General features: G+C 43.9%; 2 protein-coding genes across 4 annotated transcripts in view; both read right to left on the bottom strand.

Moving 5' to 3' along the window:
- Nucleotides 1-3,101, bottom strand: part of LOC144174430 (cytochrome P450 3A4-like) — a 39,977-nt gene extending 36,876 nt beyond the window's left edge. Inside the window, exon 1 of one of the 3 annotated variants that reach the window (XM_077703142.1) lies at nt 2,914-3,101. In XM_077703142.1, coding sequence (XP_077559268.1) covers nt 2,914-2,916 — 3 coding nt within the window. In that variant the 5' untranslated portion in view covers nt 2,917-3,101. The remainder of the gene's footprint in view (nt 1-2,913) is intronic. The other 2 variants (XM_077703141.1, XM_077703143.1) reach the window with 2 other exon arrangements.
- A 1,472-nt stretch (nt 3,102-4,573) lies between these two features.
- Nucleotides 4,574-25,921, bottom strand: part of LOC144174429 (cytochrome P450 3A14-like) — a 31,697-nt gene continuing 10,349 nt past the window's right edge. Inside the window, exons 6-14 of the mRNA XM_077703140.1 lie at nt 24,419-24,656; nt 18,894-19,024; nt 18,533-18,620; nt 14,408-14,477; nt 12,733-12,841; nt 11,945-12,039; nt 8,732-8,872; nt 6,299-6,452; nt 4,574-4,734 (exon numbers count right to left, since the gene is read on the bottom strand). Coding sequence (XP_077559266.1) covers nt 4,636-4,734; nt 6,299-6,452; nt 8,732-8,872; nt 11,945-12,039; nt 12,733-12,841; nt 14,408-14,477; nt 18,533-18,620; nt 18,894-19,024; nt 24,419-24,656 — 1,125 coding nt within the window. The 3' untranslated portion in view covers nt 4,574-4,635. The remainder of the gene's footprint in view (nt 4,735-6,298; nt 6,453-8,731; nt 8,873-11,944; nt 12,040-12,732; nt 12,842-14,407; nt 14,478-18,532; nt 18,621-18,893; nt 19,025-24,418; nt 24,657-25,921) is intronic.

Genomic DNA, 25,921 nt, shown 5'->3' with positions numbered 1-25,921 from the left:
ACCTATCCGTAAACACCACAGGTGTATGATGAATACTGAACAATTATGTATGGTACTGACGAGTTACAGAAACCCATACACTCCAGACTAGTTTTCCGCTTTTAAGAAGATAGTCTTTCTTGGGGTACATAAACCCAAAAGCATTGGTCTGACTTTCTGTATGTCTTCTAGAAGAAAGTTTGTTTGTCAATACACACAAAACCTTACCCTTGAAACACAGGCTATAGAGCAAAGAACATTCATGTACAATGCCTGCAGGAAAATACAGTCGCTGAAAATTCTCAGCCCAATTACGTTTACTACCTGAAGCAGGCGAAATGCCATTGTACAACTACACAAGCCCATGTACAGCTATAAATAAAAAAATAGGAATATATTTTCAAGAGGCGAGTCAGCCAAGCCATGCTTGCCTGAAAGTTAGGGCTACTCGCCCTTTCTCTACAGAAACAAAAGCACATGACCACTGTTTGAGGAACTCTTCCTCTCCAAGGAACAAAAGCTCCTCCAAAATTAAAAACAAAACTTTTCGTCGCATGCGCCTTAACGTAGACAGAACTCCTGCAAACTCGTCTCAGAACTCTTGTATAAAAACTCCCGTCCATGTCTATAACATGGTGCGAGTTTCGCCGGCGAATTCGGATTTCCGGAACCGCTCGCGCGGCAGAACGATGTATTCTCGTTGCTGTGGCGGATTGCCGAAAATTGTAAAAGTCGAACTTCTCCTCTGAACGCGTCTTGGCATTTGGGTATTTGTCACGGCAGTGAAAATTTAAAAAAAATGATCGTTTTGCCGCACCGTTGTGCCGCCGGTGGGATTTAGCAGTTAAAATTTGCACCATGTAGAACGGGGTTTGATAAGGCCACACAGCCATTTCGGTTTTTGTGGCGCAACCATTTCGAATTTCGAAACCGAAATTTCGAAACCGAAATGGTTTCGAAACCATTTCGAAACCGAATTTGTGGCGCAACCATTTCGGTTGCGCCACAACGTAAAAGCACCCGACACTATGATCAGGCACGCAAAGATGCCTCTGGGGCAGTGCGTTATGTTTATATATCGCAGGACTCCTAGGCCTCGAAATCCGCTGTGCACAACACTCCAGAATGAACGTACCCCGACGCACTTTCCAGAAATGGGCAATTTGGGCACAGTGAGCAGCGCGCTACCACCGTGCTCTGGAGTCTATCACGTGTCGGGTGTACACCCCATTCTAGGGGCCACATGAAATCTCAGCAGTGACCGGGTAAAAAGGAGGATGTCAATGCATGCCCACTTGTCTTATTCAGTGCGTTGTTACGAAAAGGGGTATGTTTGTTCCTCTATTGTTCTTTACGACCAAAGCCGGCAGAAATACATGAACGACAGGTTTACATAAGCCAAACCGTTCCAGAAAACTAAATCTGGAGGCACACTTCATGCTTGTCAACATTAATGCTTGCGGAAAAAAAAGGCATTTTCGAGCTAATAGCGTGCGGGTTCCGTTTAGTTAGTAATCCATGATCTACTCAGGGCGAAAAAAGACCAGGGACAAAAAGAAGCCTTGTCAGCGCTTATTTGTAGTCTTCTTCTCATCCATGGTCTTTCTTCGCGCTGTGATAGCACATGGCATATTTGAAGTATAAACACACTTCATGCTAAACACAATTCAAGAAATCGTTAGGCATATTTGAAGCAAAGCATCAATACATAGGTGGCATTTGCAGTGTCCCTTAAATCAAATATACATGGCTGCTCTATTTTTGCCATAGAAAATAAACAATACGCGCTGTAAAGACTGCTTTGACCCGAAGGTAAAAAAGGCCCTTGCGAGCCTGGACCTCGTGGGAGGGTTCAAGTTGAACCGCAACAAAATGTTCTAGTAGATGGCGCGACCCGTTGAACGCGGGAAAGTTGAAATTGCTTCAGCAAACCCGGCGGGGGAGGAAAGGGACGGGAGTGGAAGAGCATGAGAGAGGAGGGGGGAAGGGCGCAGCGGAGGAGAGACGATAGGTGTTTACATGGCAGGGGTGGAAGAATACTATCGCCTTTTGATTACATTTAGAGCGAAGTGCAGCCAACTTTTTGACTGGGCGGTTGAATTAGTAACAGAGAAGACAGACAGACAGACAGACAGACAGACAGACAGACAGACAGACAGACAGACAGACAGACAGACAGACAGACAGACAGACAGACAGACAGACAGACAGACAGACAGACAGACAGACAGACAGACAGACAGACAGACGGACTGGAAGACGGACAAACAGACCGAAAGACGAATGGACGAAAAGACGCACGGATAGACAGACAGATGGACGGGCAGCCAATTTATAATTGAGATAGTCTAAGCAAGACTACCCCCTCTAAAATATTAGGACGGCAATGTAGCAGAGTGCTTCGGTATAATCAAACATGGCGCCTCCTCGGGCGCCTTCCCTGGTAACTAATACGGCCGTTCTTTCTAGCTTGGGGGTCTCATTGCGTCGTCTATTGCGCTGTCGTGTGCGGGTTGCCCGTTGTGTTGGTCGATGGATCTCTTGAGTTGCCATAGACTCGCCCGTATTCCGTACAGAATTATTTTAGAAACCGCCAAGAGCTCTCTTGCAGGATGCAACCCCCTTATGAGCTAATGAGCGGGGTAATATTAAGTATCGGATTTAGTATACACGCTACTAAAATTGGACGGAAGTTTACGTTTCCTTGTCACTAATATGGCTCGGCCGGTCGTCGATTGGTGCCTACAATCGATTTTGATTTATTTATTTCACATTGTTCCTAAAAGAAACAACAAAAAAGTTGGGAACAAAACCCACTCCACCCGAAGCTAATAAAAAGAAATGGGGGCGAAAGTTTAAAAGTTTTCTTAGCCTGAAGAAACAATTTGTTGATGAAAAACAGCAGACGGTAAAGAGACGTGCTCAGCCACTCACCATACCTTTCTGCCAAGCCGCAAGGGGCAGGTGGAGAAGACGTACAAAGAAGAACCTTTTCGAATATGATTAGTTGATACCTTCTTTTTTAGGGATAATTATGTGCGCATATGCCACGCATATGCCACGCTGGTATACAGTACCTAGTGCCTATCTGACGTGTGTTCTTCCCTCTTATCGACCCCTCAGCGAAGTGTTACTGCTTGTTCAGCTTTCTGCATACTCAGCACTCACGGAGTTCTATCAGACCGCTCCCTTATCAGCTGAAGTGACCCCGAGACTCGCCGGGCCCGCTCTACCCCATTCTCCGCGTCAAGGTTAACGATTCAACTCATGCACTTCCCCGCTTTGCACTGACCAGGCTTTCTTTTCATACGTACACACGTAAAAGACTTGGTGCACGGGCTAAACCTTTGACTCTGAAACACTCGATCACTGCCCACTACGTGCGGGTCAGCATCAACAGTACCGTCATCGAGGTGTTGAATGCATCCACAGCATCGCTTTTTATGAGGTGTTTTCAAGCAAACCCATTCGTGAGCCTTGATCAGGGCAAAATTATATCATGAAACACGATATAATCAAGTAAATCAGTATAAAAGGAAGCGAGATGCTCCAAATGCTTAGAAGATGTGGATGAAGGTATTCATACAGCCGTTGCAACCAATTGCCGAGGCAGCGGATTTCGTACAGGAGAAGGCCCTTTATGGTTAAATTTGCGGTTTGGTTGATCATTGTTTTTGTTTGCTTTGGTGGTTCATCACCATTCCGATCTATTCAGTCAGTGCTTACCCGCCACGCGTTTGTTCATATACAGGCTGAATTCTGCGATGTACTTCTACTGGTCAACGCATTTCAGCTGCTAGGAACTATCTTGTCCCTGGCTGATCCACAATTCGCGGATTCTCTTACATCAGACATGAATACACGGTGTCCAACGCGACATATTACATGCTAAGGCAAGAAACGCTTGCGCACCTATACTATGGTGTGTGATTATTACGATAGGTCTCACGCCATCGACACGCTTATAAAAGCTGCGGCTTACGTGTTGCCACAAAATCGGATTTCATTGGATCACGTATTTCATTGCATCGATTTTACCTGCAGGTGCATGCTATTCATTAAAAGAGAATTGCTGCCACACCCGGGGGCGTTACACTAGAGCTCGTAATTTACACTCTTTAAATTATATTAGAAAATTATTTCAGAGACTCCTGCACGTAAGAGGTAAGTTGTGCTCAAAAGTGACACCAACAGCTTGGTACTGCTGTTCTGCTTTTCCGGGCTGTGTTTCGATCAATATGTTGTCATCAAAGTCATTTCCAGGGAGAAATTATTTATGAGGCAGAAATTAACCCGTAATAATGAAAGCAGAACTGTTTTACACCTCTGAATGAGTGCTTTCAAGCATAACGAACTCTTGCCCAAGCATGCGCGAGAAGGATTTCAAGGCCCAATCAATATTCCTCTTTTAGTGTGTACAAACGAATGGCCTGTAAAAAAAGTTCGATTTCACATTCCGGAAAAGTAGTAGCGTGAAGTTTCGCCAGTCTCCATTTAGACGCAGTTTGCGCCGCGTCACGGGATAAAACTAGTTCTATAACCGCTAGTTTCAGCGCCCAAAAGGCGTGGTCGACCACGCTAATACGCCAACAAGATCGAAGCCCCCGTAATTTTTATTGTCTGTTTTCATTGCTTGCATATGATGAGCTCAGGATATCATTTTCTATGGTAGCCGTTGTCGAGCCTGTGAAACACGATCCAGGGACCTCGTGCTGGGGTGGAGACCATGGCGTACTGTCCCAATTCCAGTGTACCCTGAAAACGGGCCAAATGTTAACGACGTTAAGTTATTTTGTGGCCGGCCACCCACAAATGATAGCGTATCTTTCTTTTTACTCCTATCTTCAATAACCGGCGTGCATTTCTTATCTTCCTAAAAGGCATGATTTTAGAGTATAAGTATAGGCAGTGAATAAACAACGCCGTCAGATGTTTATCCAGTAGATTACAAAGGTAATAATATTGGCCGCATCAAGCGCCTGGCTAAGAAAGAAACCTCGCTCTACGCTACGTCCAAGAACTAAGTTTGTGTTCAGGTGCGAATTAGGGTCACGGATCTTTTTAAATTTTTAGGCGAGCTTCCCCTCAAACTTTTAAAGATGGTGGTCCTTAGTGGGCTACTTTAAAGAAAAATTTGGTCTTTCTGACCGCATGAATGTCTATATGTACCTCTGTACCTCGATTCAGCCTCCGGCCCGAAAGTTATAAGACCTTTTGTATGAGATGATTATACAGGCAAAACAATGTCTAAACAACTGAATCTGGAAGCATAGTTTATACTTGGTAATATTGCTAAGGTAAAAGATAACAATGTTTTTGAATCTGAACATCAGTACTTCAGTTTCATTAGACTCTCACATACATCACTTTCAATAAATATTGATATCAGCGCAATTTTTGTGATCTTAAACAAAAAATTCCCTTTAAACGAAACAGTTTAACCGAAAAATACAAAGGAGGCTCCCGCTGTAGCCTTCGATTCGTGGCTCGGAACTCTAACAAAAGGTCGCAAAACATGGCGCGGCAGCAGTGAGAACACGGGGAAATCGAATCCAGCAAACCTTCCGTGTGTTTATCATGGAAGGACCGAGACAGCAGGAAAACATCGTGAAAGTTGGGAGGGGGAGAGAGGATGCAGTGGCGGCTCTCGCCGACATTTGCGGACATGGGAGCAGACATGCGGCTGATTTTTATAAAGTTTATTTTTTTGGAAGACCCTTACCAAAACCGATATTTTTTTTCTTTAAAGCCAGCTTGTCTTCCGTTTCGTACTTGGGTTGTCCATCTTGTTAACAAACTGAAATTTTTGATGCACGCTTTCGCATGACATTGAGCTTAAAATCATAAAATAAGCGCGTAACTAGCGGCTCTACATGCATAGCGCTGCTCAGGTTACAAACATTATGGTCCTCGAACATAGACAGTGGCGCCTATACGTGAACTTCCAGCAACATATCTACAAACATGAAGACCTAGGGTTTTGATTTTGTTCGTTATGACGCGAAATATACAGTTAGGGGAAGAGGTTTCCGCAAAATGTGACAACTCCCCAAACTAGCGATGAATCTATGTACGGGCCACTGATGTACCTCACATATTTAAAGCAAATATTCGGTGCGCTAGCTCTTGCAACCTGCGATTCGCGTTTGTCCTTTGAGCACCATATCCTTGACAGCTGACGCCAAAAGCGACCGCGGCGATTTTTATTTTTCACCTTTTCTTTCGAGAAGTGAGAGTTAGATTTATTTCCTGCTTAATGAAAAAGCCGATAGAGGTAAAGCGACGTTTTTATCGTCATCCTGTCGAATTCATACCACACCTTCTGAGACGGTCCAAGTTCGAGGCGATACTTCTGTAATAACCTGGCGATCGTATATCTTATCTTGAAGAGCGCCAGCCTCATTCCAACGCAGTTACGTGGTCCCACACCGAACGGCATATGCCTCAGGATGGCGTCGTGGTCACCAGAAAACCTGCGCAGTTGATGAAACTGAATTTAGTAGTGGCAAAACAAGAATATCTAACACGCATGAGAACTCGGCGTATGAACGGTGCGCGACAAGTCAGTGTCATGCTCAACGCCAGAGTCCTAATCAGTAAAAAAAAACCACAGATCGCGTCAGAAATCAATAAACCATACAATTTGTGTCTCTGTTCCTAGCTTTTTCTTTAGGGGCCTCTAGCGGTTGGGGGTTTAATTTAAGACGCCAGAGTTACGATGGAAACTTGGCTATCGAGGCCGTTATTCCGGCATTTTTCACCGAAGAAGACGTTGGAAGTGTTCGCAAAACGCGCGCAGAAAAAAAGCTCCAATCCTGCTTTGCCTCTGCCGGCGTATGCGGTCTTCACCTGTTTACCACAACGGCGTCAAGAACGATCGCACGGTACGTAACGTGTCGAGGCGACCAGTGTTAAAGGTGTAGTCGTAAAGGAGGCACCGAGCCTCACTTTTGCAACATGTACGGTAAAATGACTGCCATCATACCACTGGACACAAGACGGCACCTGGCAGATGTAGCCCGACAGCGTGGCGCCGTTGACCCACCCGCTCAACCAACCGCTCGCTTGAAAAGTGTTCGCTTAGTGATGGTTTCTAAAACATCAGAGAAGAACGGGAGCCCCGGTGTACCGCTTGTTTTAAATGCAGAGCATTTCAGTAACTCACGATGTCACCCGCGTTGACGTCCGTAGTCCGCACCGTCGTTGTCCCTACTATATAAAAAAGAAAATGCTATCCGGCGCCAGGTTTCGATCCTTCGACCCTGCGGGCAGAACGCAATGTACATGGTGTTCTACCCACTGCGCCACAAAGCCGGCACAGAATGGAACGCTACTAACGCGCGTTATATCGTTGACTCATTCAAATTACTGCTGACGAGCGCTCTCTCGTCAGCAGTTGCCACAAGTGCAACAACATTAACGTAACGCAAACTATCTAACGTCGTGCGCCCCCGGAAATGCTCTACATTTGATCGTGCCCCTCGCGAGGGGGATGTTTATACAGGAACTCCTACTTCTAGCGGACTCCTGGCGCCCTCTTTCTGCCATTGTAGAGACTATGAGGCGGTCTTCCAACGGCGCCAAATTTGAATTCTACAAAATCGATTTTTTTGGCGGACGACGCGCGGAATTTACAAATTTAGCACGGCTTTTGTCGTATTTGATCGGGTGGATCGGGAAACGAGCCTCTGCTGACGGGCAGTCGCGCTGCTTGCGAGAGCAACGCAATGAACGCCAGCGCATCTTGGGGGCATCGTTGGGGCACCCGCTACTTGAGAACCTTTGTCTCCTCCGAACGCCAGGTGATTTTTTCAGTCGGTTCTGCGCGGAAACTGCACTTGTCGTGTTCAATAGGGCTACTTCTGTTGGTTAATTTATATACATCCTCAAAGCATTCACACACATAAATGTATGCCCGTTCATTGACATTTTATGCAAAGGTATTAACTACCCCACTGAGTAAAAAAATCGGCGTTAGCGTAGGTGTCGGACGCCGTGAATCGGAGCTTGGAAGAGTTCTATAGCGTGAAGCGTTCCGTGGCATGAGCCTAAAGTCAGCGACAGCGTGAAGTGGTCCTTTCTCTCACCACACCACAGTAACATCAGGAAGGAGAAGAACACCGCAAAACGGGCGAGCAGACCGACAGAGAAACTCACCAATGTCGAGCCTTCTATGGCAAGGCGGCAGAAAAAGCAGCGGCGCAACGCGCAAGAGACAAATCCCAACCATTCGAAATCCTTTGGGCAGATCGCGATACAAACAGTATGAGGTAGCCAGAGAACGCAGGGCTTTGGATATGCCAGACTGGGGTTTAATTGGACAATAAGGCTTTTTCATTCAGAAACCCATAAAAAGTACTGAGGGGTGTCATCACAGTACAAAAGGGGTGACGTCAGAGTTTTTAGCGTACTCCCAAAACTATCTCTCACAGCAGTTCCGGCTCTCGTCAGTAGGCGTGTATATATCTTAGGTGGCAAAGAAAAAGGAGCAGAGATAATTGTTTTTTTTTAAGTGCTACCTTGAAAATCTGAAAATGCTAGCTGAGAACTAAGTAACTACGATGATTCTTTTTCCTGATACGGCTCTCGCTCTTGGAGATCCATTCGTCGAGGAGCGAGCTTCCGTTATCACATTGTTCGGGATTTTACATATCCGAATCGTATTCCCGGGACCACCGCACTCAGTGGTTCACTTTCTCTTTCCAAAAACTTCAGAACGCCAATAAAAAAGAAAAGAGAAAAACGAACGAACCTGTCTGGATTAAACACCGAAGGGTCAGTCCAGTATCTGGGATCCCTCATAATGTGGTACTGCGACACCATAAAAGCCGTTCCCGCTTTGAAAGTGATGCCGTTGTACTGGAAATCTTCTTTGGCTTTTCGTGTCACAAATCTGCAAATGGTGACGTTGTTGCAAGTGAAAAAAATGCAGTCACAGCATTTTATATCATTACTGTGACGAAGCTTAAATAACTTTTTTTTTTTTCAAAGCGCTGCCGTTTCATTCAGGTGCGTTCACGGTACACTGCGAGTTGAAGACGCGAAAGTTGCATTCATCCTCAAGCAAGTAAAAAAAAAAAGAACTACCACTTCTTTTCCCCACTCCGGGTAACATTTAGGGGTGGAAATTACAGTAATATTTTCTCCAAATACCACATTTGCCCCAGTCACACTTTCTTGGAGCCACCCTCTTGGTAAAAAACTAAACCCAGTTCCACCCAATGTGAAATCAGTTGATACAGCGGAGTTGGAAGTTGTCTTTGCGAAGATTATGCTGAGCTTCCATTTTCTTCCTGTGTGTAATGTTGCCATCATCTTAGCTGCCAGTTGCCTTATAATTTGTTTCCGGAAAGTACCAGAAAAACACCGATTACTGCCACTATCTCTAACCATATTTCCTCCGTTGATTGCCATGTTCTGACAGCAAACACTAAGTCTGTAACGTTTACAACTACACTGTGACTAACTATTTATGACAAGTGAATCAAACTCGGCGTGAATAGTCCTTCTGACGGCTAATTGATGTATGATTTGTTGTAGGGATACTTTCGATGTCGCGAGATATCTAGCTCTTTTTTATACAATCAGACTTCCTCCATTGCTTACCACGCTTCACTGCGCAAAGGCAATATGAAAAAGCCTTACCAAAACCCAGCTTACACTGATTTTCTTAAAGTCGGCTTCACCTCTAGACAGAAGTTCATTGCTGAGAAGACAGTTTTTCGGGCGATGTAAGCCTTCCTGTATCAAATTATGAAGGCCCTATTACGTAGCTTTACTTTTTGATTAATTTTTCAACCAGTTTTTGCAGAGCAGAAAAAACTTCTCCGGGAGGAATGCGACGCAATATTAGGGCAGACTGCCGTTGCAACTGGACCTACAAGGGCTGTGCTGTTAAAATATCTGCCGAAATTCTGAGAATTTGTGCAGCGAATTTTTAACTGACGCGTAGGATTTTTATCCCGCTTATCTAGAGTGTGAATTTTTTACAGCTAATTATGGCTATTATTACCAAAAGACGTTGGATTGCTTCATTCATTTTATGTTTTCTTTTATTTCGTTTCGCCAATGAGGCAAATGTATACCAGTATAGCGAAGTACTTCCTTTACTTCGCTAATCATGATTTTTTTTTCAGAAAATCAATAACGTACCGCACAGCTGGTTCATTTACGCCATTTTCTATTTGTATTTCCAACGTTCTTTTGCGGACTTTTTTGTTTAGCCTCCGGGGTTTGGGGGAGGTGTATAGGATGCAAGTTTCTGATTTTGCCCGATAATTTTTATGAAAATTTTCTTTTCCTTTTTTTCGTTTGTCAAAATTTTATCCGACCAATTACAGTAGGACCCTGTTCTTACGTTCCTTAGTGCTGCGTTTTCTTGGCTGCTACGTTGTTTTTGTCTAGTGCAGGCGCAGCTCACATAGAGGCCCATGTATTAAAATCCTCCCTGTTACGTCGTGTTTCAGATTATGTTCCCGGATCATCGTCGCAATCTGACACTCCGAACCCACCCCGGTAACAATGGCGGGCCGCCATTTTGGCGTTTGACGAGACTTCGCCAGGCTTGGCTACGCAACTGATTGTATGAAGCCGCTTGCGGGTGCAATTCGTCGCCACTAGATGGCCCTATGTTACTCCACGCTATCATCCTCATCACTGCGCTTACAACAGAAGTTTCACTTCGGAATTCCGGAAGGGCCTGTTCGCCATAAGAGCCCCACCTCAAGAATAGCATGTGCTCTCGTCCTCATCGTGCTCTTCAATCTTTGAGAACCCCGTTTAACTTGCAACCACGAACTTTGACGTGCCTTGATGGCGTCACGAAAACGTCAGTCGCTTTCCCTTCAGGAAAAGCTTGACGTTCGAAACGCAGGAGACAAGCAGCCAGCGCGGAAGATAGTCGACATCGGTAGGGACCTTGCATTGCACGCGTGGTGTTTTCCAGCGCAACACATCAACTTCGAATGCGGAGAACTGTAGGTCTTACACATGACAGTCGGAGTATAGGCTTTCATGGTGGCTTTGTGTACTACGGAGCCTTATTATTTCTCAGGTGGCCACAAAAACCCGGAAGACTTAAGCTTTGTTTGTATTACAATAGTTCGCGATACTGCTTAGCTTACGGCCGACAACAAATGTTTTTTGTAAGCGTCGACCTCCATTTCAGCTCTCAGATATTTGTGCCTGGAGAGGCATTTAAATTAAAAAATAATTTAGGGTTTAATGCTCCGACGTTAAATCATGGCTTCTGAAGCACTCTGTAGTAGAGAGCTCCGAATTAATTCTTGTAGAGGCAACGTTCGGCCTTCACTAACGACCACGCCTGAAGGTCCCTCCAAGGCATAGTTTCATAATAATATACACAAGAGCAAATCTGGCACTGCAGTGGCGCCCCGTCGTAAGCCCCGCCATTGCAGCTAGCGACCTTCCTCGCATACTTAGCTTGGCTAGCCACATGACTTGTTTTTGTCTCGAATCCAAAATAAACAAAAAACAGTTACCTTGTTTTCTTGTTCCTCTTGCATGAAGCTTTTCTTAATCCTTGAGAAAAAAACCTTTCCGACATTTTAATTTATATTAACATAACAAATACGATTATTCTTCTACAGTAATACTGTTGCTTTTTTGAAGCCAGTGGCAACTTTATAGATTGTTCATGAGCCATGCCAAGCAGAAGTGGAACGTGCCTGCCCAAAACATAGCGGAATGTTCGCTGAAGCGTGGTTCTCCTTGGAAGTGGAGCGAGATTTCCCTCTAGTAGATATTAGCATAAAACTCCACGCTCCATAGTAGTTCGCCAGTCAGAGGAGATGGCAAAGAAACGCCAACATTGGAGTGATGGTGACAGTGGTTTTAAGCGTGTGTGATTTTTTTTTTTTTTTTTGCATACGCCGTCACCGCGCATTCAACAGGCAAGAAAAGAACTGCCGGCTGTAGTACTGCTTCTCACTGGTGGTTTACTTACGTGAGCCCTGGCGGATTAAGACGTAGCGCCTCGTCCACTACTTGCCCCAAGTACTTCATTTTCTTCATGAACGTTTCGTAATCCAGAACCCCGTTCTGCATATATAAAAAACAGTACACATTAACAATGGTAACGTGAGTACTGTTTTCCAACATGTAGCAAACAGAACTTGTTGCTGTGGCAATGACTGGTCGTATTGCACGAATCCGAAACCGAAACCGGTTTGAACAACTCTCCAGAAATAAACCATACGAACTTCCTCTCGACGCATATGCTTGCTGCAAATATTACTAAAGTTCTTTCTAAAAATATATAACATTGAAACATACGCAAGTGCGTATACACGACCTTTAAAGTCTTGAACATCGTCCAATCACACTGCAAGACAAGTTCCCGTCATTGCGCGTCACTGCTGTAGTTGTTGCGGCCGCCAAAGACAACGCAAGGTACTTTTTTCTTCTTTCAGGCTTCACAAATTAAATACTGCTTTAGCGACCGGTTAAACGGCGAAAACTGAATATTTGAGCCCCTCTATACAATGCACACACAAGTAAAGTTTCAAAAATTCACTTTAGTGTCCCTTTAATTATACGTTGCTCGTTGGCTTATTTGGGAAAGCAAAACTCAGAATTGTAATTTGACATGATTTTTAAAGAGAATTTTTGTACCTATCGAAAGCCAAAACAAACCCTCATTCCCCCAAACAAGCATTTCGACATTGGCAACCTGCCATCAGACCTAACCCGTAAGGTCATTATTTCTACACTGCCGGGACAAACATCGCTTACGTTAGCAGCAACAGCATCCATAATTTCTTGTCGAAGCCTTTCTTGCACATCCTGGTGCTTCGCAAGGAGGAAAACAACGTAGCTGAGGGCCGTGGCCGTCGTCTCAAATCTGCATTTAGGAAAAAATGTGCTCGCCGAATCCAAACACAGACTTACTACAACATGGCAATGTTACATCATATTTCTCCAACTGTTTTTCCCTACAACTGCACAACATGCAATACACCAAACACCACCTATCACCTCGTATGGGAGTGCGTCAAAAATCTCAACCCAATTCCATCACCTACATTGGAGCAGTGGGAGCACAGGCTGACCAGCTTCCAGCTCGAGGATCAGGAGTACCTGATCTCCCGGGCGAGGGCTGCGCGAGGCCTGAAGGTGGGCCTGGACTGAGGCTTCCACCCACTCACATTTCCCCCTCCTCTTTCCCCTAGAAAAATAAATGTTATTCCTACTCCTGCTCCAACTGAACACTAGAAAACTCAACAAAATGCAAGAGCCTAGTCATTAATGTGAGATCCTGGTGTGTTTCATCAAACGCGAAAAGTGACATCCTTGTCGGCGCCCACATTAATGATTCCAAAAATCACGTGACATCTGCGGTGGGAACTGCGCAGTGGAGGAGCGCGGTGGTACTCTGGCGCCGTTGCTTGGGTTTCGCATTCCTACACGTGAGCAGAAGTAATTGTCACTTCCGAACCTTTGGTCTCGACGGAAAAGTAAATGTTGGGAGCGACAACGTGCTTCTATATTTTGAGGCGTAAGGACGCTCTCAAAATGAAGCAGCAGTTATCGTTGAATTATCATTTCGAAATTCACGTATTGAAAATATTTTGTCTATTTTCTGGTTCCCGGAAAAATAAAGGATTTGTATTGTGCGGACACAAAAAACTTCACAGTAAACGAGTGAGACCTTTTAAATGCACTCTTTTTTTGTAATCTATAGCAATCATACACAGCGCTGTCCGTGAAGGGCTCCTTATAAAAATTTTATGCCCCCTGCTGAATGGTATCTAGAATAATCTCCCACCATGCATGCCACACCGTCGTCTTAACAAACAACACATATTCCTCAGCCAGTCCATGCCATCTAACTGTTTTTAAGTGCGTTGTTCGTTGTGTTGCGTAAGGCAACAGCGGGGTCATCGTCTCGATTCACATCTGTTAAGTCGTCCTGTATTCTGAAAGCGGTACAATAAGGGGGACATGTATTCTGCTTCAAGATATTTACGATAACGGCACTACTGGTGCGCTGCAAAACGTTACTTAAACGCGTCGATAGGCGGCGTTCTTCATATAAACCAACCTAAAAGATGCCAAATCACTTCTGTTTGCAAAACGAGACCCCAGAATTGAGCTAAAAGTTCATTTTACGAAAACAAATTTTTGCTTTTGGAAAAAGACATCGGCAGTGCTGGGTACCGAACCACTGGCATTCGCTCTTAATGCACTGTTCTATCAGTAGACTAACAAAGCAGGGAGGCGAAGCCCTTTTACCAGTTGCATAAACGAATAGGGGTGTTCCAAGAGATACAGTAGATGGTCCTGGTGGCGCACAGGAAATGCCAGGCTTGTACCCACTAGGGAACGGAATTTCGCAGAGTGAGATAGCCCGTATTGGGTTTCAGTTGCAGAAGTAAATTTTAATAATGATTACTGAATGGTACCTTACCCCGCCGCGAAAAGTATTGCAGCAGTGGTGACAACTTCTTCTGTGGTTAGGGCTCTGGACTTGGGGGTTCCTGCCAAGGAATAAGACGAACATGCCCACAACATGTGCTTGTCGAGGCACAGCTAAGCAGGTCAAAGTGGCACAACCGTAGGCACGACTGCAAGGAACTATATATTATAACCGCCTCTCAATCTACAATGGCAATCTGAACAGGCGTGTTAGCCGCTAAGGCTGTAGAAATATTAACATTAAATAAACCTTTTCTTACTTCTTTCCTTTTTACGGTAGTGCTATTGGCGTAATTAATAAATTTACATCTGCAAAATATTTTTACTGAACACTTCGCCACAAAAGTTCTTTTAGGACGGAAGTAGAGAAAAGTATCAATCATTTGTTGAAAACGGCAATGAAGGCGGGAAAACATTTTGTTTTAACCTAAAGGGGCTGTGAAGACATCATACATTATCGGTCAATCAAAAAGGCTGCTCTGTTCCAATAGCAATAATAATAATTTTATCGCAAACTGCAAAAAAATATTTCAGATATAATGAAAACATACGAAGCAGTGGCGACAACCGAGGCCCTTTGGGAAATTTTCCTATGACGTCACATGAAGTTGTGCAGTTGGCGCCCTCCAAGCTACGACATCGCCAAGAAACATTACTGAGCGATTGCAGAGGGACATCTAGTTACGTTTGGTCGTATCACTTGAATGCTAACGTGCTGTTAACACACGGATTACTATTTTTGGTGGTTCCCATAAAACGTCCCTCCTGCACATATTGGGTCTCAGACGCACAAATTTGAAAGTTCATTGGTATTTATGGCGTTTTTCCACCATAAAAGGTTCTTAATCGGTAAAATGGAGCCGAGGGGTTTAGCAAACGCTAGATCTTTTGAATTAAACGAAGTGGTATTTTGTCCTCACGGCCGTTTAAAGAACACGCGTTGTTTAGCTCCCGCGGCGTTTACTCGACGGCTAGCGATGACTTGTGTCTGCGTAAACAAATATTTAAAGTTGGCATTTCTTTCTACCGTTCCGCTTTAATTCTTTTCTTTGTCTAATCTCACGGAAACCGTGACAATTACCTCTGGGAAATTCTCGTGGCAGTTTCGAAAAAAGCTTGCTGGCCAAAAATGTGCTGAATATTATTACGTCCCAACGTAACCTAATGTAACATAACTTCACCGAGCCTAAAGTAACCTAACCGAACGTGTCATAACCTACCCAAATCCAGCCAAACTGCAACAAACCTAATCTAACCCAGCCCAACGACACAGAACACAGCCTATATTAAATGTAATTCAACCCATTCCAGAAGTCCTGTGCGTCGATCTCTTGATATAGTAAAAAACAGAGTAAAAAAAGCATTAACAAAACCACGATGACCGAAAAATACCGAAAGCTGAAAAAAAAAACCTGGCAATGTCGGACTTGGATGTGAGCCTTCTCGTTTATAACATAGTACTATACCACAGCGCTACAGGGGCAGCTGCAAGCTCGGCTTTTAGGGAATATTGATACCATTGAACCTCCGGGTAGCGTTTTCAGTCAATGAGAGGTGACTGCCGCGAGAAATTTCTGACGGTTGCCGTGATATTAGACACTACCTCATTTTTTATGTCGTTTCAGAGTACTTCAAAAGAGCCCAGATAGACCGGTGCCAGATTTCCTCGATTATTGACATCTTCATAAAAGCCTGTTCTCATTGGCTTTCACTTTCGTCCCAGCCAATCATAAAGGATCCTTTTTAATGTCATTTTCTTGTGGCTGTGCAGAGGCAAATTCGCCCACCAGGCCGGCGCTTTAAAAGTGGGGCTTAAGGTGACACCTTGGAAGCGTCATCGGAATGACGAGGATGGCGGTAACCTTAAAGAATGTGCTGAAAATACATGTGCAGTTGACCAAATAAGTTAACGGCCCTCTCATCTCAAGTACATTGCGTTAATAACATTGCTTTACAACGGGTTGGTGCATATACAGGGAGATCAAAATTAAGTCGACCGGTTGTTTTTATTAATTAGCCACTTAGATATACAATGAGGTTATCTTAGAACAGTGAGGTTATGCGCCTAGGGGGACACATGATTAGGTGTTAAATACTGATGTGGGTGGCTTAATTACCTAAAATTAAAGAATTAACTTTTTAACGGCTGCAGAAACCAATCATGTTTGTATGGAATAGTTGCACGCAATCGTGTTTCTACGCAGTTTCATTTCGCAGAATTCTTCTACAGCATCTGTACTCCGAGATAACGAAGGACAAAGATTAATTGCTGTTCGCATGATTACGCATGCTATACAGCGAAGACCGGCGCGACGCTCCTCCCTTTTGTTCTGTGTTTCGATAGCGATTCTGCCTACTGCAGATTGCGATAACGCCAGCCAAGGCTGAAAGAGTGCCAGTTATCACTTTTGCCTATGCCTCCACCCCGTTGTCAAACTAAACACCGTGCAAAGCAGGCACGTCACAAAAAAAGAAGGTTTGCGCCGGTCTTCGCTGTCTAGCAAGCGCGAACGGCAATTAAACTACGCAATTATATTTCTCGGGGTACGGATGCGCTAGAAGAATTCTGCCAAATGAAACTGCGTAGAAACACGATTGCATCCACCTTTTCAATGCAAACATACCTGCTTACTGCAGCCACTAAAAGTTAATTATTCAGTTTCAGTTTATCAAGCCACCGGCGTCAATATTTACCACCTAATTATGTGTCTCCCTATACGCATAACCTCACTGTAGAGGTGGTCTTCACGTAAATCTAAGCGCCTAAATTTAGAAAAACGTGTGGAGTTAATTTTGATCACCCTGTATACGCGCTAGTGGTCATTAGGCGCGGTAGGCTGTAGCTTTCAACCGCATGCATGCATGTTTGATTGCGCGTGTACGCAAGGAGAACCATCAAGAAAATTTCAACTTAAACAAAGCATCACATTTTATACCGTTCTTTAGATAAAGATTCTGTATCTTAAAAAGCGCATGACCAACAAACGTTTCCGCATAGATTTATTTAACATTTAAATATTGTGCCTGCTTCAGGGTTTGTTTCAGAAAAACCCGTAGGAAAAGCCCCACCGGTTCCATTCCTCCCTATGTCCACAATTTGTGATATAACAAATAGTAGTGCGCAAAAATGTCTAAGGCGTTGGCACCAGTTTTCAAGCTTTTCGAATTTTTTGTGTTAATAAACTACTGCTACTCCTGCCAGTGGTAAATTTATATTCACGACCATTTAATCTACAAATATGGGCCAACTCACTGTTACACATTAGTGTTCCTTTAAAGAACCCGCATGCAAAATCGAAGATGTTTGAAACGTCACAGTAGGGGTTATAACTGTTAGTCCTTCTGGAAGCTAAGAAGAAGGACCGCAAAAGATGAGACAACTGCCGTTTTTGACTTCAAAGGAGAATTATAGCTAGACATGGCAACACCTAGGTATCGCTGGTATAGTTAGGAGCACTGCAAAAACCTTCGTCATATGTTAATGTGTCATTTGCTATACGACCTTGGGGTACGTAGAAAGCTTTATAAAATCTACAAATGCAATAAACAAGAAATATAACGAATCACAGTAATATATGTGGGGTTGAAGATGTTTTTTTGAACTCTGGAACTTCAAAAAGTTTGGTCTCAGGAACACAAGTCGAGAAAAATTGTGCTAAATACAAAAGTAATCGTTGAAAAGTACGCAGCCATGAAACATCTATGTACCAAAACAAAAGTAATCTGACTACCACCTCCTAATAAAAGCCTGATAGTGAAATCCTATTGAGCAATCAGCAGCACGACATTCAAATTCTGTGTGAGGGTTTGTGAGGACTTTTCACGTTTTCGAAACATTACGTACTTGTGCACAAATTCATTATAAATTTAAATGCACGGTATTACACGCAAAGCTCCCAGAGGTGGAACTGCAGTTACGTTCTCGTAGAGAGCTGAGGAAACAATTCGAGCAAATGAAGAGAAAATCTGAAACAGCAACCTCAAATGTGCAATGTGGAGCTATCAGAGGCCGTTAAAACGCCGAAACTGTACAACAAAACCGATTTTTCGAACAAACGGTAGGGAGAGCATCCACATAAACCAACAATTCATGCAGGAAAAATGAACTGTGTGTTACCGTTGGGCAGGTTTGAACCACTGATTTTTTGTTCTGTCTCGACGTATTCAGCATCTAGAAGATTTTGCAAGATGTCAGGCTTTCGCCGCTGTCGAAGAAACAGAGCAAAAAAAGGTAAAAAAACATGAATGTATAAAAATTACTTGTTTCTTTCACGGATGTTCGAAGTTCTGTGGTGGTTCAGCTGACCAAATTGCCTTGTAATTCTGATTTCTGTTAAGTACCTTCTTGTGAAAATTTCTCCAAGAATACGACCCTACAATCTCAAACCCTTCAGCTCTGAGTTCTGTTATTTTGAAACTAATGCTTGCAAAACCGCTCAACACATAATACAGTCGTTCAAGACAGATGATGCACTTGCCTTAGGTTCCTGCTTCCTTATTTCAATTATCTTCGCCGCCTGGTCGTTCATGCTTTGGAATGAGTATTCACCCAGATAGAGTGATAGCCAATAAAGTGGCTTCATAAGTGCTCCAAAAGTCGTGGTACACTCTAGGGAGTAAAAAATAGTTTGAGCTAAACCTTCATTTTATGACTTAGTTATTTCGAATAAAAGTTTTCATTGTCAAAACAGACGACCTCCTTGAGCTCGATTCTAATTGCGCAAGGTTGATGAGGAAAAGATATAGCAAGTATCACTAAGCATTGTGCCATACAAGATGAATCATTTACAGATTCGGTACCTGCAACAAACGAAGGAGAACATACACGGACGGAAACCTAAAAGACTCATGTTCAGCTGTCGCGTGAAATTTATGTTCTGCCTCGCAGTTAAGTAGTTGGGTTCTTCTGCGACTTCTAAAATAAATACATCCGAGCGATTAATTCATGCGGCTTTTCACAGCAAACTCTGTGTGGTCGGACCTCGAAGGAGGTAATGTTGAAAGTTCAAGACCCTTTCCCTGCATCTTTGTTATCGTCTATACATCATTGCACTCCTCGGGACCGACTTGTCAGCAACAATTTTGAGCCCATTCTACCCTTCGGTTAACAACTCTTGTCAGATGTACTAATAAAATTAGGAAGTATATTCATAATAACCGTTATCGTTTAAAGCACATGTATTGTCTTAAACATCGCAACTATTAATGAATATTCGTCTCAAGATGCATATCCAAATGATGAGACGTATAAGCGTTATCCCTAGGTAATAATTTTATCTTGACAATGGTGCCCAATAACAACTGTTTCACTTAGGGTGCATATCCAAGCCATAAGACGTACAAGCTTGAAGTCGAAAGTATGTTTTGAACGGCGTGCAACTTTGCTGGTGACCACGTGCTAGTAGCGCATTCACCGAAATGTCAGTGTTCCAACGGCTCGCGCTGCTACATGAATTTGCTTGTAGCCGCAGCCATATATACATGAAGCCGCAGTCATCTGAGCTTCATTTAATTTTTAGGAAAAGCATTGTGTGGAATGCAATGCGTTCATTCTGTGGAGGGCAATGACGTGGTGTCCACAGCGGGACGTGTCCGGTGGAATTTATAAGACATGTTTATCGCGATCCCACAATAACACTGGAGGCGTTTTTTTCCTCTTCCAATTATTAATGACTGAGAGGCTTGGCCAATCGCCCTCGATAGCCCTTCATACACGCTATTAGAGGAAATACGCTTTGCTACTCGTGCAATTGCCACTTGTGTAATTACAACGCTGAAATTTTTGTTTGACGGAGTACCTGTCGGCTGTTTCTAAGTTAAATGCCACAATTAATTCCCTGGATTCACCTTTAATTATTACTATCTTAGAGATGCGGTGTTACAGACGTTACGGGCCCGAGGCCTGTTACGGAGGAACCTTGCTCGAATCTTACCAAACAGACATTTACTAGTTTCCATACTGGAATTTGTTGAAAGCAGCCCCCTCACTAACGTGGCTTTATTCCCAGGAATTCATAACGCTGTTTTAACCCTTTGTTGGACAGCGGTACGCATACGTCACACTTTCTATTTACCGTTTTCGGCACTATTGCTGCCTGAAAATTCTGGCGGCATTGCATACGGGTCAATAACTTCACCCAGCAGCTATAGCAGGACATTCCAGATGCACCTTCGTAACGTTGCTGCTTAAGGAAAATGCACTGCAGGACAGGCAATATCCTGTGGTTTTTCATGTACATAACGTAATTTTTTCCGTTTTTGTAAGCTATTTTCAAGCAAGAAAAAAAACTTCTGGTGAGCAAATATTGTGTTTCTTGCACTATAGTATCGTCTCAGAAACAACGAATAGCTATATTCTGTGATTTTTGAGCGTGTGTAGATAAACAAAATGATTTGTACGATAAGCTGTGCGATTTGCTCCGCGACAGAGCGAAGGCCGTTCATACCGCAGCGATGGTATTTTTGCATGGAAGTAAGAAGAAATACCTCCGGATGAAAAAGCACCTCCACAAGAACTTCATCGGGATACGTATATAGTTAGCATGCCTCCGCCTATGAATCAGAGCTTCATCTCATGGTGGTGGCGCTAGAGCTCAAGCAGCAAAAACCAAGTCGGCGATAACTATTCATTGAATGTATGCAACAACCCCCCCGTGAGAGTTTATGTGCACCATTTCACAAGAACAAGTACCTGCGCCAAGTAGGCAACGGAACAAATGGGCCCCACTTCAGCAAGGTGACCCAACTGGACAGTGAGAAATACAGGTCCCACTTTTTTCTAAGCGACCAAACTCTTCTTGACTTTTGAATTTTTTGTTATAATTAAGAAGTGATAAACAGCCATTTTATTGGCGGTGAGCGCGACCACGGGCGGCGCTGCCGAACGCGCCTCCTTGACGTCGGCTTAGGGATTCACGCATTTGTCGTCTGCTTCAATCGGGCTCGCTCTCTCTGCTGTTTCTTTGCGCGCGGTTGAGATTTTGTGCTTGTCCGCCGCAGATCTCGCGTATGCGCAACTTTTTTTCGTAAGAAACGACTTAAAATAGCGTAAACTAGCTCAAGGCATGATTTTAAGTATAGTTATTGATACCGCTCCGGAAAAAAAAAAGAAACCTTGCCGGTGTCGCCCATGCACTGCTGCGAAGCTGGTCCTGTGCGGAGCGCGAAGAGTCGGAGCTAGGCGTCAGCTTCTCATGTAAGCATTCGAACAAAAGGAACAGTCAGCTGCTAATAACCGACAACAGCGAAAATGGAGGAGCAAAACAAATTCCAGGCCTTTGGGGCTGTCGGCTTTCGTAGAAGGCATTACGATTCCAGCTAATCTTATGTAAGGTAAAACAGATTTGGCAACCTTTCCTAACGCTCGAAACTATTGTATCAAGTCACTTTACGTTGTCACGGCATGAAAGTGTGCCGACATGCACTATGGGGCACAAATAATGTAGGTTAATTTCCAAATAACCGGCTTTGTGTATAGGCGCGTGCTGGTTTTATGCCGGGCTTCTAACCAGTATGCAGGCTTATTATTGAGCAAAACGAGTAACCTGTATGGCAAACATACAGTAAGGCTATGTTCAGATTTTGAGGGATATTTTGGTACATTTGCCACAGCCATATCATCCCAATATTCAGATAGGCGTTATAGTAAAACTGCACTCAAGACTAGGAGAACCAGGAGGAGAAAACTTAAACAGTAAAATCGCGCTGGTTAGTGGGCAGGCTCCTCAGCCCAAGACGAGAGAGTAAGATTCATTCTTCAATTCACCGAATGTCATCCCGAGTAGGCCAGGATTTGTTCTTTGCGACTGAAGGGGTTGGAAAACAACAAAGAGCTATCTGGACATATTCCTTCGTTTCGAATTGTGTTATACTGAAAATTGGCATGTATACTATTTATTGCGTTCGTTAGCAAGTATATCAAGTTTTCAACACCGTAATTATATCATAAATGTTCGGGTTGAGATTGAGTTCGTTACGATAACGATGGTTCGATAGAAATTAGGTGCACAGAAGCCGCCTTCGAGTACTGTGGACAACGTTATCTGCGCCATAGCACAAACCTCATTGCATTGCATATCCACACGAACTTCGTGAGCCTCGAAAACATCCCCGAATTTCCTAGGACGTTTGGGACGGTGCAGAAAAATGAATGCGTTGGGCACAGAAAAAAAAAACATTCATCTAACACAAGTTAACAACAACAACGAAAGAAATAGGAAACACCCGTTTTATTTCCTGCTGTGCGACCCGCTGCTTGATGCGTAGCATTAGACTGTATGAGTCTTCATAAGGATATCTCAGAAATAGTTTAGGGAAGCCTGCGCATTTGGAATTCTTATCGAGGAGCTCTGAGTACTGAAACTCGCAAATACGCTAGAGAGGACGAGTTACACACGATTGTGTGAGCGATGCTCTCTAAAAGTCGTTCTCTCTCTCCTCGTGTGTTGTAAACTTGTGCGGGATAAAGCTTGAAATTATTCAGAGCTGTCAGAATCTGATTGAAAACACGCTTTTTAAAGCACCCAAGCATCAAATCGGGCGATTTCTAGCAAAGGCACTACTGCCAGTCACAACCGGACGACCGAGGCGCTGGTGTAGCAGCGGCGCGATTGTAGCAGACGACACCAGAGCGGGTCCCTAAGCCGACGTCAGATCCAGGGGGAGCCACTCAAACATCTCACCGCCAATAATGTTCTCAACACGATAACATTTGTCCTTTGTTGTGTCCACCAAAGGGTTAATTGTTTCACCAGTCGACCATTTTGTGCGCGTGCGTTGGCCTATTTGTGTGCCCTCAGTGCCGGGTTTTCTACCAACATAGTTAAATAATGTTTCCGCATTTAATTCTGCGACCACGCGCGGCGGTTAGCATCCTAGAGCGCCAAGAAAAGCCGCCAGCCTACCTAGTGCCTGTGCTGTCCGTTCCAATAACTCTCACTCTGTCTCGGAATAGAAAGTTTGCATCGGCTAAGCCCAGTTAACTATTCCAGTGCGCCATCAACACCGAAGCACAGGATGCGTACACTGCGACCGGAAGCCGCAATGCTTGCACCTTCAAGCACCGTAGGCAGAGATATGTGTCCCCGGGAACTGTTTTATCAGAGTTCGCGCTCAAAGTAGCCAGAATTGTTTCGACGGGGCAGTGTTTTGTTCGGTGGAAAGTCGCGTGTTAGCTGAGGGACCTACATCATAAGACAGCTTCCTCATATGGCGGTCCTTATGGCCATAGACAGCACGTGATAGAAGTGACACTTAGGGATAGGAAACGTGCGTTTTGCATTACACTGAACACTCGGTTGACGTAGTGGATTCAGTGGACAAATGGGCGATTATTCGGGTAAGTAGTGCGGAGAACAGACAACGGGTGGACCATTAGGATAATGGAATAACTACTGACAAACGTGACTAAAATTAAGGAGACGAGAGATAATTACTTAAGAAATAACACTTGAAAAGACGGGGTTTAATGTAGGGTTCGGACAGCGCCAAACCAGCGCTGCTGGAGGTCTATGGGAGAGGTCCATTCGTCCGCAGTATACAGAACTAGGCTACTGCTGCTTACGATGATGAAAGCGTACAAGCCGTTTCGAACAACAGATGTATGCCATTATGAAGACACGTGGTGATGGCGTGACACTTGGCTATGAGGTAACAACTGCTAAATGATTAATGGTTCATGTTCGTGGTTGCTAAGCAACTTTGAGAAACCACTCCATGGCTCGTTCCACGCAATAAACTGATCATGTTTATGGACCCTGTTGTTAACTTTATCTCCCGAAATTGTCATTTACAAGTTTATTGAAGTTATGGTCATTAAACGGAGCCTTGCCTGAAGTCCGAAAGAACCGCGTAAGGTGTCTGTTTCTCAGGTTGTGCAAGTGTTGTATAGAAACCACGCATGCTTATGCGCGACTGCCGTAAGCCGGTATCCATTCCTTTCAGATGAACCCTTTAGAAAACACGTGGGTCTATCAACCATAGTCGTAATCGGATGGTCACGTACGTGCGATCATGTGGAAAGGGCCAATCATGCAACCTCTAAATGCTGCTTTGGCAACCGCCAATGCAGGGTGGTCGGGCTTTCCCTGAAAACGTTCATCGATGCCGAACGCTCCTCGCGCAACGTAGTCCATGGCCAGTTCTTCGAACTTGTGCAGTATGTGCACTTCTTCACCGGAGTCGGCGTACTTTTCCATGGACTTGATGAATATGTCCGCATCTTCTTGGATGTGGGGCATCATCTGTAGAAAGAAGTGAGACCTCATTCCTTTTACAAAGTGTTGCGAACTTAAAACCGCTGAGTTAATTTGTGTCTCTCTCGCTAGTGAAGGGGCTTAGCCATAAATAATTAGGCGAGGTCATAAGTAAATACCAAACGTATTACTACTTAGAAAAAGCATGCTATTCTCTAGAAGACAGGTGATCTTCCAGCCCAGTAGTACCAATGCACGTTATTGGATGCCAGGAGTATCTCCGAATAGCGTTCGCGTCTCCGCAATGCTCCTTAAAGGCGAGGGCTTTGGTGGAATTAAATGTCAGTAACGTAGTATGACCAATAATAAAGCGAAATTATTAGTTTTCCCAATTTTTTAATATGAATATGCGGCAAAGGGCTCTTACGCAATAGACTGGCTAATTAAACGTCAGACGAGCAAGGCAGTAGCACGTTTGTTAACGTAAACTGATGTGAGACTGATTTGCCTACAGTTCAAAGACAGGCTTTAATGACAGTTTTATTTACTAATGAAGAAAGGTTTGCTAGCTAGTTCAGTGTTTCGCTGTATGCTTCGTTGCCTGCAAAAGTTGTGGAGCGCCAAGGCATCTTCATTGTACTTTACAAGCACAGCGCAACCTTGCCTGAAATCGTGAGTTCCCACAATACAAAATCTTATAACTTCCGTGCTTTATGTACAAATAAGTGAAAGGCGCCTTAGAATTGTTTCTGCTCTTCTCATGAAAATCTTCCGCCTCCGTAAGAACACCGGCCGCCGAGGCCGGGAATGAAACCCGCGTCCTTAGGTTTAGCAGTACAACGCTATATCCACTGGGCCACCGCGGCGGGTCATATGTTGTACTTCATGTTATTGTATTGTAGTGCACTGCACTGCAATAAACACCACTACATTCTAGTTTACTGAACTGACATGCATGAAAGAAATGCGTGCTTTCAACGAAGGTTTTTGTGGTAATGCCATAACTAAGTTTTTCGAAATTAAGATTTAATCAACCAATAAAGAAATAACGAGATAGTTGGGTTTTTTTGGGCACAAGGCCAGCTGGGGCAAAGCAACGCAATGAAGAAAGCTGCCTGTAGTCTATCTCTATTTTTTTTCTCTACTTCTTTCTGTACTTCTACCCAAGGAAGCCTCATAAGAATAATTTGTAATGAGCGCAGAAGTACAGGACACCCGTTGGCATTTGGTGCAATTATTTGGGTACTTCAGAAACAACTAACGTAGACGTATAAATTAGTCGCGAATAATTTTTTTCTGATACATCGCAGGTT

The sequence above is a fragment of the Haemaphysalis longicornis genome, unplaced genomic scaffold (assembly GCF_048455015.1).
Source record: "Haemaphysalis longicornis isolate Haplotype H1 unplaced genomic scaffold, Haemaphysalis longicornis Haplotype H1 scaffold_3, whole genome shotgun sequence".
Classification (NCBI taxonomy): Eukaryota; Metazoa; Arthropoda; class Arachnida; order Ixodida; family Ixodidae; genus Haemaphysalis; species Haemaphysalis longicornis.
The sequence above is the reverse complement of the archived record's forward strand: the minus strand, read 5'-3'. Positions and strand labels throughout refer to the sequence as shown.